Source organism: Solanum verrucosum, unplaced genomic scaffold (genome assembly GCF_900185275.1).
Source record: "Solanum verrucosum unplaced genomic scaffold, falcon-dt-bn FXZP01000286.1, whole genome shotgun sequence".
Taxonomy (NCBI): domain Eukaryota; kingdom Viridiplantae; phylum Streptophyta; class Magnoliopsida; order Solanales; family Solanaceae; genus Solanum; species Solanum verrucosum.
The window spans coordinates 385092-400868 of record NW_026020376.1 but is presented as its reverse complement, the minus strand read 5'-3'; the positions used below and the strand labels follow the sequence as shown (position 1 = coordinate 400868).

The 15777-nt window shown below is 34.9% G+C and overlaps 2 protein-coding genes across 2 annotated transcripts in view; one reads left to right on the top strand and one right to left on the bottom strand.

The window, feature by feature from the left end:
- Positions 1 to 15777, bottom strand: part of LOC125838451 (transcription factor Pur-alpha 1) — a 631298-nt gene that overhangs the window by 533187 nt on the left and 82334 nt on the right. The window lies entirely within an intron of this gene.
- Positions 1 to 15777, top strand: part of LOC125838465 (protein fluG-like) — a 32879-nt gene that overhangs the window by 11013 nt on the left and 6089 nt on the right. Inside the window, exons 9-14 of the mRNA XM_049517512.1 lie at positions 1566 to 1840; positions 2718 to 2890; positions 4490 to 4610; positions 4699 to 4751; positions 4836 to 4962; positions 13011 to 13159. Coding sequence (XP_049373469.1) covers positions 1566 to 1840; positions 2718 to 2890; positions 4490 to 4610; positions 4699 to 4751; positions 4836 to 4962; positions 13011 to 13159 — 898 coding nt within the window. The remainder of the gene's footprint in view (positions 1 to 1565; positions 1841 to 2717; positions 2891 to 4489; positions 4611 to 4698; positions 4752 to 4835; positions 4963 to 13010; positions 13160 to 15777) is intronic.

The window sequence follows — 15777 nt, the reverse complement described above, 5'->3', positions numbered from 1 at the left end:
TCAAATCCTCAAAAAGACTTGGAATATGGAACCGCAACTCTCACAACTGAGGTTCCACATTCTGGGATTAATTGAATCGATGAAATTCCATTTCGACAAACTCCAAAAGACTCCAAAGATTACTTTCTTAACAATATAAGCCTTTCAATCTTAAAACTTACAAAAATTTCAAATTTTAACTCAAAGTTTAAAACTAACTTTTCAAACTCGATCAAAAAAGACTCGGGATCGATATTGGGAGGGGAAAAATGGTAAATTTATTAAACTTTCCAAAAATGACCGACCAAGTCATTACATTATTCACCACTAAAAATCATGTTTGTCCTTGAAGATAAAGCAAAATAAAGTACCTGAAGCTTTGAAAAACTGAGGATATCTAGCACGTATATCTGACTCTGCCTCCCAAGTCACCTCACTGACTGAACGATGCTTCCACTGCACCTTCACTGAAACAGTCTCTTTGGTCCTAAGCTTCCAGACAAGCCTATCCAAGATGGATATAAGCTCCTCCCCAAAGGATAAGTTTGGACCCAACTAAACCAAATTAAGAGAAAGTACATGGGACTCATGCGACACATACTTCTGAAGCATAAATACTTGAAATACGGGATGCACATCTGACGAACTAGATGGCAAGGCCAACATATAGGCCACCTCTCCCACATGAATCAAAATCTCAAAGGGTATAATGAATCTAGGGCTAACCTTGACCGTATTTCCGAACCTCAAAACCTCATTCATGGGCGACACTCGAAGCCAAACATGATCACCCTCCATGAACACTAGAATTCGAACTCTCCGATCTGCATAACTCTTGTCTCAACTCTGGGCTGTCAACAGTCTACCCTTAATCATACGAAGCTGCTCCATAGAATCTCTAAGCATGTCTGTATCCAATGAGTTCATCTCAGCTGAATCAAACCATCCGATCGGAGATCTACATCGTCTGTCATACAACGCCTCGAAATAGGCCATCTGAATACTGGAATGATAACTGTTGTTATAAACAAACTCTGCTAAGGGAAAATGTTGATCCCATCTAGCACCAAAATCAATCATACAAGCTTGGAGCATGTCCTCCAACACATGAATCGTCCGCTCGGACTGATCATCTGTCTGAGAATGAAAAGTTGTACTCATATCTAACCGAGTACCCAAACCATGCTGCAATCATTAACTAAAATTGGGAGACTCAACTAAAGAAGAGGAAGCTAGAGATGAGAAGCAAGATTTTGGAAGAATTATTGAATTGCTTTGAATTGTCTTGAATACAAATGTATAAGACCATCCCCTAGTTATACTTGTCTATGGATGGTTCTAAAAATTCTTCTAATTCTTCTAGATACATTCATAAGAAAGTTCTTCTATGCGCTCATGGAGCCTGCTTGAGTCCATTATCAAGCAAATAGTTCCTTTAGTATCTATACAGAATAGAGAATCATTGCCAAACAACTAACATCCAACTTGAATATAATATGTTAGCTAAGTGAGTTGTTCTTGTTTTTTTTTTACTATCTTCTATGTATTTTGGAGTAATTATAGTCTCAACTTGGTTTTATCTGTAGGTGCAAAGAAAGCACGTGAAGTGGTATTCAATGTTCTATGGGATGCATGCGTCCATGATGACCTTTCAATTACAGAAGCTATTGCAATTGTTAAAGCTATTTTTGCAGAAAATGCAAAGCAATTCTACAAGCTTGATGCTTCATCAAGATATTCTGATGTAGAACCTCAGTCTTTATCATATCCCTTCAAAAGGGAAGACTTAAATTGTCCATTGACAGATGTTACCGCTGTTCGCATTATTTGGTTAGATTTCTCTGCTCAACATAGATGCCGTGTAAGCTTTACCTTGTGTTTTTACTTATATAAGATTACGAATTGCTTAATGATATGTTTTTCAATGCCTACAACGTACCCAAACCTCTGTTCTCCTTTAAGAAAATACAGGATTTTGCATAGTGTACAAATAAAGTTATTGTCTATCAAACAACAAAAGATACATATATTGGGTAGTTAGTTCAAAATAAATCATGATGTACTTGTGCTTACAACATTCATACACATCAAAACCTGTGGATTAATATTGTTGCACACGATATTTGGAGGAGCATATCATACTTAACTCAGTTTCATCTAATCAAAGATGTTTTTCCTTTTCTTCTAATAGGCTACTGAGGAAGAAACTTGTACATTCTGGGTTTTTATTTTTGTGTTTACAAATGCATGCTTTATTTATGTACCAACAAAATATAGGAGTTTTAATTAACCTTATACAATGACTTGCCAATTATAAACTTAACAAAATATAGGATATAGCATGTTGCAATGGTTAATGAAGCTTTCAAGCTCAACCATATGGCAATGCATATCAGAACGAATTTCACTTGCTAGATTAAGATTTTTATCATGAAATTTCTTATTAGGCCGAAGAAAGACACTAAGAATAAGCATGTGATATATTTATTGATTAAGAAAGCAGATATTAAGTACGTGAACTCCAAACAAATAAAGCAAAATGTATTTTTTAAGACACCTCGGCGTAACCTGAAGTGATTTAGCACTAGTATGAGCAAAGTCATTTCATTTGTTGGTGTAGACTGTAGTTGTCAATATTTTTAAGTACTGTTATGGCATGATGTTGGATATTAATTGGCATTTCCTTTCTTTGATCAAAGTTATATTGAATTTGTTCATTTCTTGTTCATCACTTACAGGTTGCTCCCCAACATCGCTACTATAGTTGTGTGAAGAAACATGGTGTTGGCTTAACTGTTGAATGTATGAGATTGAGTTCAATATCTGATAATCTATGTGAAGAACATTCGCTTCCTTCCTCAGGTGAGGTCAGAGTTGTTCCTGACTTATCAACCAAATGCAAAATCCCCTGGTACGTAGTACTTCCAAACCTATGTATTGTTCAATCTTCTTTTCTCTATCCTCTTTAATATAACCTTTGATCAATTCTTTATGCTATCTTTAAATTTCATTTGGCAAGTCATAATGATAAGATGAGGAAACTCACCCACATATTCAGTGATTTATCGTGCCCCTTACTTCGTGGTTGTTACCTTCATCTTGAGTTCATAGTTTTGGGTTTCATCTTTGACTTTTGAGTAGGTTTACTTAAAAATATCACTTTATCAATTATTATCTCTCAAACCATAAAATTGTTGAATGACCAATGAGTCTTGCTCATGGAAAGTTCAAACATTGCCTGCCTGAGATGTTGCAAATCACTAGTCTTAGAGTTTTCTGGTAATAATGATGTTTTTAGCAGTAGTCTTGGAGGTTTCCGACTTTTTGACTTTTGACTTTTGGAGTAGGAGAATAGAGACGAGTAGCGATATTACTTGGTAAAGGGCGAAAAACTTTGCTACCGACTTTATGTGACCATCTTTATCTAAAATCTCAAATACTAATTAGTGAGAGAGCATATTTTTATTTTCTTGATAATAATGTATTCTAACATGCCTCATGACGTGCGGGTTTGATTGTTTAGGCATGAAGATTCTGTTTGATAATTTGATGGTTGTAAAATTGGAACCCCAGATCTTTGCCATCACTGTAACCATGTTTGAAGTAGAGGAAAATGTGTACTTTACGGTAGATAATCACAACATACAACCTAGGTGATTTATATACACGGGTTCCAAAGATAGCCAACAAGCAAATCTGTACAAATCAGTGATAAAAATCAAATCAAATCAAATCCTTCTAAGATAAACATGGAAAAAATAAACTAGCTCTTTACAAAAGAAATATCATTTCTATATAATGCATTCGAGTTAATCACTGACATGAGATTATCATGTTAAGTTGTGTAAGTACTCTTATGGAATCCAACCTGAAACTCACCACTATTGAGGCATGAGGAATGGATAGGTGCTAAGGTATATGAAAAAATTGAAGATATCGAAAGTTGCCAATGACTTGTAGGGAGGCAATTGTACATTCATGACTAGGCGTAATATTGTACAAATTTTGAGTCAATTTCATGCATTATCCACAACAATCTTGTATGAAAGTTGCATGAAGAGTTGTTAGATGTATAAAATATGCATCTGATATAGGAATTTTAATTTCAGCAAAAGGATCAACAAAGCTTACTGCCTATTATAATGCTAATTTTGTTGTATTCCGGCCATGCTATAAGAAGATTAGACACTTTTTTATAAAGTGAAATTATATGTGTAAAATATCTGAATTATTGGAAGTCCAAAAAACAAAATACAATCACTAAGAAATATGCTGAAGCAGAACATGAAGCATGGCCAACACAACTCAAGTTAGTTAGGTTACTTTTTTGTTAAAAGTTGTATGCATATTATATTGATGTCCAATACTTTCATTGTTTGATATTGTTTGTGATAAAGATATTGACCTTGGCGTGACAACTGTTTGTTTTAGTTATCATGTTTTTCGGTAATTTGGAATAATTTTGTTGTTTTTAGATTTGTTATCTATTCGTGTGTACCTTTTGATCCAGGGCAAGAAATCAAGAAATGGTGTTGGCTGATATGTTAACTGAATCTGGTAAAGCATGGCAATATTGTCCAAGAGATGTACTTCGTAAATTCTCTAAAATTTTGGAAGATGAATTTGGTTTGGTATGTTATTAATATCTCTTGTCCATGACTTGAAATTTCAATACATTATTGAACTGATATCTATTTCTACCAATATATATATCTCCAGGTAACGAATGTAGGCATTGAAGTTGAATTTTACCTTTTTAAGAGTGTGTTAAAGTATGTCAGGAAATTCTCCCTAATAATTTGTGCTTATATTCTATGATATATATATATTGGAACACTAAAGAGGAAATAATACAGGGATGGAAAAGAAACATGGGCCAGAATTGACAAGACCTCTTACTGTTCTACAACAGCAATTGATGTTGCATCATTAGTGCTTCAAGAGATTGTTGCTTCTTTACACTCCAATATTCTAGTCGAACAGGTTAGTTTCCATTTTCTACAACTATTACCAAATTTATACTGCATTTCTTGTCTTTTTATTAGGGGTAATTTGATGCCCGAGATAAAATGTGGGACTATTGAATCATGTATTTGATTTACGCTTTTGATTCCAATATTATTAATTAGGATTATTTCTATCATAATTTTGATATTAGTCTTAGACCACATTCAAGTTGGATATTATTCTCCAGATTAGCTAAGATTAGCTAATCACATATTAAAACTACTAACTGATAAAGATGTTCATCTAAAGCACTTTAATCCCAATCTTCTTTAGGTAGCCAAGGTTGATACTGAAAATAAAATTTACCCAAATTTATCTTGTGTAAAAGCAAACACAAGCTTTATATTCAACCATGTATATCACATTTTTAGTCCAATGAATTAAATATCTAACAAAAAAGTGTATCCACTAAATAATCATGTTATTATATAATCTTTACTAAATTAAATATATTATAGATCCAATATAACTTATGAGCTTAATTAAGAGTTTGATGAAACAACATAAACTAGTACTCCCTTCTTTCTAATTATCCGACATTATTTCCTTATCAATTTGTTAAAAAAGATGATTTATGAGTTTGGAAATAATTGAATTTAAACTTCATATTTGTCCTTCATGATAAGATTTTATAGCCACAAAAATGTTATACTATATTTATGATCGTAATTTTCAAAATTCTTTTCTTATTTCTTAAAATCCTGTCATCCCTTATCAAATTTGGATCATGTATGTCGCGATAAAAAAATCAAGCCATGATAGCACCTACTATAATTCTCCAGTAGGTAAGCCAAAACTTAAAACTAAAGCGGAAAGAAAACACTTACCATTTATAAAGCGAAAACAGAAAAGAGATAAACGGGCCACCATGCATAGATATATACATAACATGTACAAAATACACAACATGGGCCTAAGGAATTAAACAAGGGAGCCAATCTATACAAAAGATATCAACCTCGGACCTGGCGGTACAAGAGCTACTAAAGTACAGAGAAAAGTTGTACAATACACAATTGTATGACTAATATAAAAAATATATAGATATATATAGTAGATAAAAGATAAAAATTAACAAGCCTTCGAATGTCAAGAGCTCCCCCACGATTCGTTAAACTAAAAGCCTCGAACAAACATGACATCAACACAAATGACTTGTACTAGGCATTGCATGAGAAAAAAGATGAAGAAGCATAATATGAGTAACAAAACGCACAGGATACTCAGTGGGCATCATAGGCCTGCCGAGCTAAGGAGATAACATATAATATAAAAGATAAGAGGAGTTAAATATCAGGAGCAACTTAGAAGTCTAGTCGTAACGAAAAAATAATAGAAATAAATAGAGATAGCTCTACTCACAAAATATACACATATATACATAAAAGAATGGTGCAGTGTAGTATGGGATGATGCAACGTGATATCTTGGTCAAGGAAGGAAAGTAAAACCCAGAATTATCTTTCGGCCACCAAAAATCATACCTCGAGCTCATCAACAAAAAGTAAACAGAGAAACAATTCGGGGACATCCCTCGAACCGAAGGTAAAGATGGTACAATCTTTCAAAATCGGAAAATCCCAGGATATCAATCTTGTCGTAATCCAAAAATCTATAGAAAATGATACCTTTCTTCTAAAAATCATAATCTAGTAAAATAAGTAGTACGCTCCCTCGAAGCTCAAATCAGCAAACGATGAGACATTTTAAATTTCAAAGCCAAAAATTAGTATTTTGCCTCCAAATCATACCATGATCCATGCATGTGCATATACATATGCGAGTGTATGCGTACCAACTCACGTATACATATACTTATATAATCAAACGTGAAATAAGACAATCAGTCAATCACCCTCCAAAACACAATCGTACATACCTGGAACTCAACCAATCCAAATTCAAGGCTTCAGGCTAACAATCTCAAACCAAATAAAAATGCTTACCGAAAGTGAAGCAACATTCAACACACCTAATTCATAAAAACTAATTTTACCACTAATCCCGTACCTAAACTCATACTAAGGATTTCCTTAATATAATCACACTAAAATTGTAAGCAACCTAAATTAAGGCTTAAGAAGAAATAGTATTCTAAGGATATCAAAATGACTGATTTATTCATTACTAAAATAAATCTAGTCCTACCTAGCCCAAAACCCCTAGCAATTCATGAATTTTATAATATATACTGTCTAATTGCGATAAGTCTAAAGAGAGGAGATTGTAATCTACCTCTCAGCCCAATGACACTCTACGAATCGTCACACAGAAGCCTTCCCCATCCATAAAGACTCATATTGTTGTCACGCTATCAGAAAAATAATCTACTCATCAATTATTTACTCACAGTACCCATATCGATAAATGCACAATTTAACCGAAAAATTGGCCCTTGAGACTCATCTACAAAAATAGAAATAAAATTCACAATCATCTTCCCCATAGGTAAGAATCCTGTAACCACAATTCGGACAAGCACGTGACTCAATTCGGGGTTCAACCTGAAGTCTCTAGATAAAAAACAGAATTCTACAAGGATTTTTGAGCTAAAATCATGAATAAAACAAGGAATCATATCTAGAATTAGCTGTAGAATATAAAGAGGAAGAAAATTGTCACGACCCGATTTCTCATGTCCTGATGACACCTACTACATCTCAACACTAGGTAAGCCAAAACCATAACTCGAAATCATGAGTAATGAGCTATCACGTGCGCAGAAGAAAACACTGAGGAAGCACTGAACAAATATCAAGAAATGAGAAGAAGAGATAACATAAATAAACGTACAAAACCACCCTAAGACCTAACATCAATTGGCAGTCGAACTTCTAGTTAAAATAGGAGTACAAGGCTTTACAAATACCATATATATATATATATATATAAAGCTATCCGTGCTTAAATTCCTAGCTTGAAAGCATTCTTTGAAGCAAAAATTCCGGTAAATCAAGCCTGCGTAGAATACTTGACTTTTCCATGTGCAAGACCACAAAAAGTATTACCCCCTAAATCTCAGCTCTGCGAAGGCCTTTCGGAGATTGACCTTTCTTTCTCTTCTTCCCGGTCTGATCGGTATGTTATCTTTGAATGCAAAATAAAGACTAGTTCTAGACAAAGCAAAGGAAGATTGGCAACTCCGTACGCCGGAAGATTGGCAACTCCGTACGCCGAGAGATCAGCCTAGTCTCCGAATTCCAAAAGTTGCTCCGCACGAGGTCCGAATCAGCAGCGATAACTCGTACTATGATATGCAGGTTTCAGAAGTGTATTATGAGTATCAACAAGTGATACTCCATAAGCATAGAACGACTGAGCTCCAAAGACAATGCAAGTATAAATAGCTGGTAAGGAAAGTACAACATAAATAACTAACGATAGATATCACATGACAATATAGGTAAACAAAGATGAAGGAGTAGAATGCACTGAGTAAGAGACTGGGACAAGGGAACATACATAGAGGTGCTACCCCAACAACCTAATCACGAAAAGGTCCTACTACAGATGCCAACTCACCAAGGATACCATTGGTAAACATAGCTACTCAACATAATCACTCAGGAGGTCAATTCAACCTAACCGAATCAAACACCAAGATAGGGACAAGTCCAACCCATACACATAACTACTATCAAATCAACATAAGATAGAAAATCGTACAATCAAACAATAACCTAACCAGACCCCATAAGCCCGGAAGGTACACAACAACAAACATAACCCAGCCGACCCCTCATAAGATCGGTAAGTGAAAATATCAATTGAATACACTAGTGATAGACAATGCATATAAATGCAAATTATGCAATAAAAACAAACTTAGCCATCAGAACCAAGTGCCACAACTAAGTTTGTACACTTACTTTTGCCCCTAGCAGCTAGGTAGGACCTATATAGATACCCTCATCCTATTCAATATGTCACACGACCAGAGGGATCCATAGAAAACTGGAGAAGTCCATATACATTGCCTGGTCCCGATCCAGGACATTGAAACTTATTCGTCATGCTACCAGATCTGATCTGTCATAGTATTAGAGACATAAATAGCCAAATCAATATTGAAAAAGGGTGATGATGCGCCAATTGATCGAGTAAGAAGTCAACACATCCAAATGCCTCTAATGTCTCAAAAACCAATTTATCAAAGTCATCCAGGTAGTACAACTTCCATCAAAACCATTTTTAAAAGAGTAAAAGTGTGAAATTTTTTCTCAAAAATAGCAGTTAAAATCTGATGCATGAGTCAGGATCGTACCACAAAACACGTGAAATAGGTTTCAAAAGTAATGCATGTCATTACCAACTTTCAAACAATAACAACTAAATCGCTAGATAAATACTACCAGTACTACCACACTCCGAGAGAACAGAAAACTAAGTTGAAATCCAACTGGTCCTCAACCAAGGCCTCGAGCCCAACAATCTACAAACATTCTCGACAATAACAACATAAAAAGCTCACCAGTACCCATAAAATGAAGGAATTAATCAAGAATTCAATAATCGAAAGAAGGGATAACTTAAGGATCAATGCCTAACCCCAAAGCTCACAACAATGCATATCTAATGCCAACCAATGGCAACTACGACAAGCAACTAAGGTTTCATGTTTAACATAGGGTACCAAACTCTAACAATCACTATAGGGCGGAACTAATAACTAAAGGATCACTAAAACTCATACATAGGCATCTAAGTCACCAACTAAATTAAGGCCTCAAGTATCAACTTTAAGGAGGGTAATTGCAGTAACTATTCACGTGCGAATCATACTAAACATTATTTAATAGATCATAAAAATACACCATAGCCTACCTCGAAACCAATCACGGGCGCTCTCAATCTATTGAACTATATTTTTCCCCTTCTGAATCATCTCTGGTCACCACCACACTATCATAATATTGATCACAATATCAATACAAATGTTTAGACACAAAAATCGAATCAATTGGAGATGGGCCCAAATTTGAGTTAAAAAGAATTGTAGGACCCACATTGGAATTCTAATTAACTTGACTCCATCATGGGTCCTAAAAAATTCAAGGAACTTGTTCCCAAAAAACCGGGCACACTCTGAGCTCGAGAACATGCTACAAAATCTCATGCAATACTTTGATCACCAAAAGCACCATTCAAGAGGCAAAAAAGGTCTTCAGGATGAGAAATTACTTTCAAAAGGCCGTGCATTGCCCCGCTGATCCCAACACGAAGCTCCATAAATTCTCAAACCAATGCAAGTGTTACCACCAAATTTGGAGCTTCCTAGCTAGATTTATTGATGTTTAAATCCTTAGAAGAGGGCTGATTAACAGACTGATCTAATTTAAAAGACTAGTTAATTAACTCGTGAATTTGGGACACTAGCTGCGATCGTGGTTGTGTCAATAAGCTTAGGTTAAATCTGACCCTTTTTGCAAACATAGAAGGCCATCTGCGAAGGGTCGAAGTGGCTTCTCTCCACTATCGCGGATCCATCTCACAATGTGAAGGCCAAAGCACCTAGTCTTTATGAACGTGATGATTGGCTCGCGAATGCGGAGATCAAAGTCTCTAGTCTCCAAAACGCAATGCAAGGTGAACGCAAAGATCAAATGGTGCTGCACCAAACCAACACCTCCCCAAATTTGGAATATACAAAATGCCCCTATAGGAATTCGAGATTTGTTTGGAAGCCTGTGCACACAAACAAGATAAGCTACCCCATCAAATTTGACATTTCAAACTCAACAAAGATGTCAAAACTTCTAGTCGAGGTCCTCTCGACAAAAAGTGGGTCCTACACTCAATATCTGTTTTAAGCCACAATCTACAAGATAGCTCGAAATGAGCTTGGAAGCCTCAGGTTTTGCATGGAAGGTCCTTCTAGACCAAACTCAATGGTTTGGAGCTAATGAAACCGTTAGAATATAGTTATGAGGTCATCTACCTAAAGTTTTGATCAAAGTCAACTGTTCAAGATTCAAAAGCTCTAAAACACAAAAACTTGCAAAAAAACCAAACGAATGACTAGGCAATTTAACTGTCTGTCCAACAAGTCATAAATAACTTGGGGTTGCTATATGAGAGGTTTAAAATATGAAAAGATTGAAAAATGGAGGAAATGGCCTAGAGGGTCATTACAAAATCCACTATTAAAAGGAATTTTATCCTTGAAAGTCAATGGATAGGAAAGGCCCGACGGCAAAAAAAGATGAGGGTACCAGGACTGCATTCTCCACTTGACCCCAGACACCCTCTCGGACCAAACAATGCCAAAACAGAACTCAGGCTAAGAGAAAACTCTCGAATTCACCTCTTCCTTCCAACACTCTAATCAGTCCTCTAAGTCCTTCCTTTGACTCCAACTCTTGCCCAATTGAACTGAACTCGACTGAAAGCACCATACTTAACTAACATTATATCACTATCATACATATACCACATAACTAAGAAAACACATGACACTGGAAGATGCAACCCAACCCAGAAATAGGGTTATCTACCATATGCTTCGAGCACAATGCCTTCTTATAATCAGAAGCATCTTGTCTATCTTGATTGAGTATCATATTTTTTGGATGAACTTGCTGGGAAATTTTGGTTTTTCAGAAATTATTGTTGATATAGTGTGGATGTTGGTTTCTAATAATTAGTATTATATACTCCCTCCGTCTCATTTTATATGTCATCCCTTCCTATAAATAGTTGGACCACAATACTTGTCATTTTATAAAATTTATGCATAAATTATCATATTTTGCCTATTATACTCTTGATAGAATAGTTAATTAATCTTGTCATTTATTAATAAAGTTGACTTAAGAAAACATTAAATAAGGATAGAAGGGTAAAGTTATATCATTTCTTAATGCAAGTACAAAGTAAAAATGTGACATAAAATGGGACGGAGGGAGTACTAATTAATTGGATCCTTTTTGTTTCCTTCAATAATCTATAGGATTGAAACTGGGAGAGTACCCTCTATCCCCTACCCTCTTCAATATTACAACGAAAGTCTTAGCAAGAGATCTGAACACTCCACCTGAGAAAAGTGATTACAATATATATGGTCTCCTATAATGGAACCCAAGATCTTTAAAATTATCCAGTTCCATCTACGAATCACCCCTCAAATCAAGGATCTCCATATTCTAAAACTTAAGGCTCAAAACCATAAAATTGCCAAAATAAACAATGAATAAAACATTAAATTCATGATGTAATCATGGGGATTTACCATCCTTCGAAAAAGATCAAATTGCCTAAAAATCACCTTAATCCTAGATTTAGAACTCAAAAAATGGTGGAATGGCTTTAGATCTTGTAATTTACTTTTTGGTCACTATAACACCTTGTGCAGGATCACAGTGCTAGGGCATGACTGTGGCTAACAAGAAAAAAAATCAACGTTGCGCTATTGCACGATAGCGTTGCATGGTAAATTCCCCCTTAGTGTGATTTCATAGGGCTAACATAATTATGCTGACTAACTTGCCCTAGCATTTCCTTCTGTGTGATAGCTCTACCAAAGTCTTTCTCTTTTACTGCAAAACCACCCACATTCTGGTTTTACCTTCTGATGCTCATCGGCAGTCCTCGATGGAAAAATTAAATCATTTGAAGACTTTTATTGGAAATGGATCATGAGAATACTTCGTAGGAGCCTTGAAATGATGAAGAAGATGGAATCCCTCTCTTTAAAATTGGGAGTCATGTGTCTAATAAAGATGATAACATTACTTTTTTCTATTTAAGATAAAATATCACGTGCTATGCATCTAGGTTTTGTCGCACCTTTAATTTTAGAAAAAATCAAACTTTGGAATGGAATTGTTCATTTTAGAAAACATTAAGGATTTTCTTTGTTAACTGTAATACATTAAAGGTTTATTTTGTTAGAAACTTAGTACCTCTACATTTGTTTATATTTTACATGTAGAAGATTAATGGTACTTGGATATAAATCATATACTTTATTGTCTAAAGTATTCTATATACTGCTTTATTTGATGTGTCATTCTTTTAGAATGCAGTTACATTCAGAAGCTGGAAAAGGTCAGTTTGAAATTGTGTTGGGATACACTGATGGTGGTAGAGCAGCAAATAACTTGATAATTACACATGAAGTAATCAAAGGGGTTGCAAGGAAACATGGACTACTAGCAAGTTTTACCCCAAGGTAGTAGGTAGCACAGTATTTTCACGCGCATATTCTTTTTTTCTTGTTGATCTAGATATGTTTTTCCCCTAAGAAATCTACCACAAATATAATTTCAGTCCTTTTGGCATTTAGTTTATTAGATCAAATCACTCAAATCAAACATAACAACTACCATTAACTTGTATAATTTATGTAGCTTGAGCTAACACATTCCTCTCGGGAATTGTAAAAAGACTAATAATTGGAGGACAATAATAAAGACTTGATGTGCTATCCGCCTTCCGAGTTAATCTTAATAGTATCTTGTTCAACTAACAATAAATCATACATTGTGATATCAGAAACCTCGTATAGCCATCCACAAAATTTTGTAAAAATATACACCCGATAAAAATTATAGGGTCCAATACATAGGCATAAGCCTATTTTCTATAAAGACTTGGCTGGAAAATTTTGGTGGGAGAAAGAGGATAAAAGTGATGGAATAATAAACGTATAAGTTTTTTTTATGTACTTAGGCTCCAAGTTGTATATCCCAGAAAAGGGAGGAGTCATGTTGTCATTCTCCGAGCCTACATCCTATGACAGACACTCAGAAACCATTGTCAGTCCCAAGCGAATCATTGATATGACTGACTACTGAGCAGAAGACAAAACATACATATGGAATCCTTATAAAATGAACATTTAAAATCATTTAAAGATATCTCATGAAGATGTTTGAAGTAAATAAATAAATAATAATAATAATAACAATAATAATAACAATAATAATAATAATAATAATAATAATAATGTTTAAAACTTCTAAAATCCTAAAGACTGGAATGGCTCACTAACTTTGTCTATATATGAAGCCTCTGCTAAATGAAAACAGGTGCCGAGACAAGATCCATGACTACTTGACTATTCCACTAACAATGACTAAAAATCAAATAAACTGAACTAAGTGAAATGTTTGCTATCTTGATTACCTGAAACTGCATCATTTTATGATACAGTGCCTAATGATGTCAGTATATAGAATGTACCGGATGTAATAAGACTGAATGGAATAAATAACTGATTAAATAATTGAACTAAATGAAATTGAAAGTAACCTGACTGAAAGTAAAACATGAACATCAAGTGAGATCATTAAAGGTATACACTGAAATATGCAATAGTAACAAATACTTAAAGTAATATACTTTACCTTTTTGGGATAGTTTCTTTAACAGACAACTATTACTATAATTCTTGTGATGATACAACGTCTTGTCCACGTTGCTAGAACTACCCTATACCTTGCCGGAGCATAGGACGTAATTCAACTTATGAATCCATCTAAAAAGCCCTCAATGAGACTTGTGAGGAGTTGTCGAATTATGTCACGATCCTATCTACACGGGTGACACCGTTTATGGGGTTGAGTTGTCAGTTCTTACCCAAATCGATACTCAATACTACTCTCAAAATATGCATTAATGCTCATAATAATAATAATATTTGTTGTGAGTTAATATTCAAAAGGCTCTCTTTAGGAAAAACTGATTTTTACTTTACTAACTGAAACTCCTTCTGAAAACTATTTATGCTCTTCTTAAAATAGAAATACTTTTCTCAATGCAAAATAATACAGTTGGAACCATTAGTGTTTCCTTGAAGCTCTTCTCAAATGATAACTTAATATATTAGGGGTGTGTTTGGTATGAAGGAAAATGTTTTCCTAGAAAACAAGTTGATTTTTGACTTATTTTCTCATGTTTGGTTGGTGAGTAGAAAATATTTTTCGGAAAAGGCTTTTAGTGTTTGATTTATGAATGAAAAATATTTTTGAAAAATATCTTTTATTTTTACTAGAGTAGAAAATATTTTTTAAAAAACAAACTTAAATTTTTTTTTGGGGGTGGGTGGGTGGGGGGTCGAGGGTAGGGGTGAAAAAAATGAGAAATTGAAAATATTTTTTAAAAACAAACTTGAATTTTTTTTTGGGGGGTGGGGGGTCGAGGGTAGGGGTGAAAAAATAAAATTTTGAAATTGAAAATATTTTTTAAAAACAAACTTAAATTTTTTTTGGGGGGTGGGGGGCTGGTAGGGGTGGGTGGGTAGGAGGTGGGTGGGGGGGGGTCAAGGGTTGGGTGAAAAAATGAAATTTTGAAGTTGAAAATATTTTTTAAAAACAAACTTAAATTTTTTTTGGTGGGGCAAGGGGGATGGTAGGAGGTGGGGTGGTTGGGGGAGGGCTGGGTAGGAGGTGGGTGGGGGTGAGGGTCGAGGGTAGAGTGAAAAAATGAAATTTTGAAGTTGAAAATATTTTTTAAAAACAAACTTAATTTTTTTTTTGGGGTAGGGGTGGCGAGTAGTGGGTGGGTGGGCTGGGGGGGTCGAGTGTAGGGGTGAAAAAAATAAAATTTTGAAGTTGAAAATATTTTTAAAAACAAACTCAATTTTTTTTGGGGGGGGGGGGGAGGGGGGAGGGGGGCTTGCCGGGGAGGGAGGGTGGGTGATCGAGGATCGGATGAAAAAATAAAAATTTGAAGTTGAAAATATTTTTTAAAATCAAATTTAAATTTTTTTCTTTTTGAAGGGGGTTGAGGGTTGATAGGGGAGCAGATGGGGGGAGTGAGGGAAGTGAGTGGGGGGTAAAAAATAAAAAA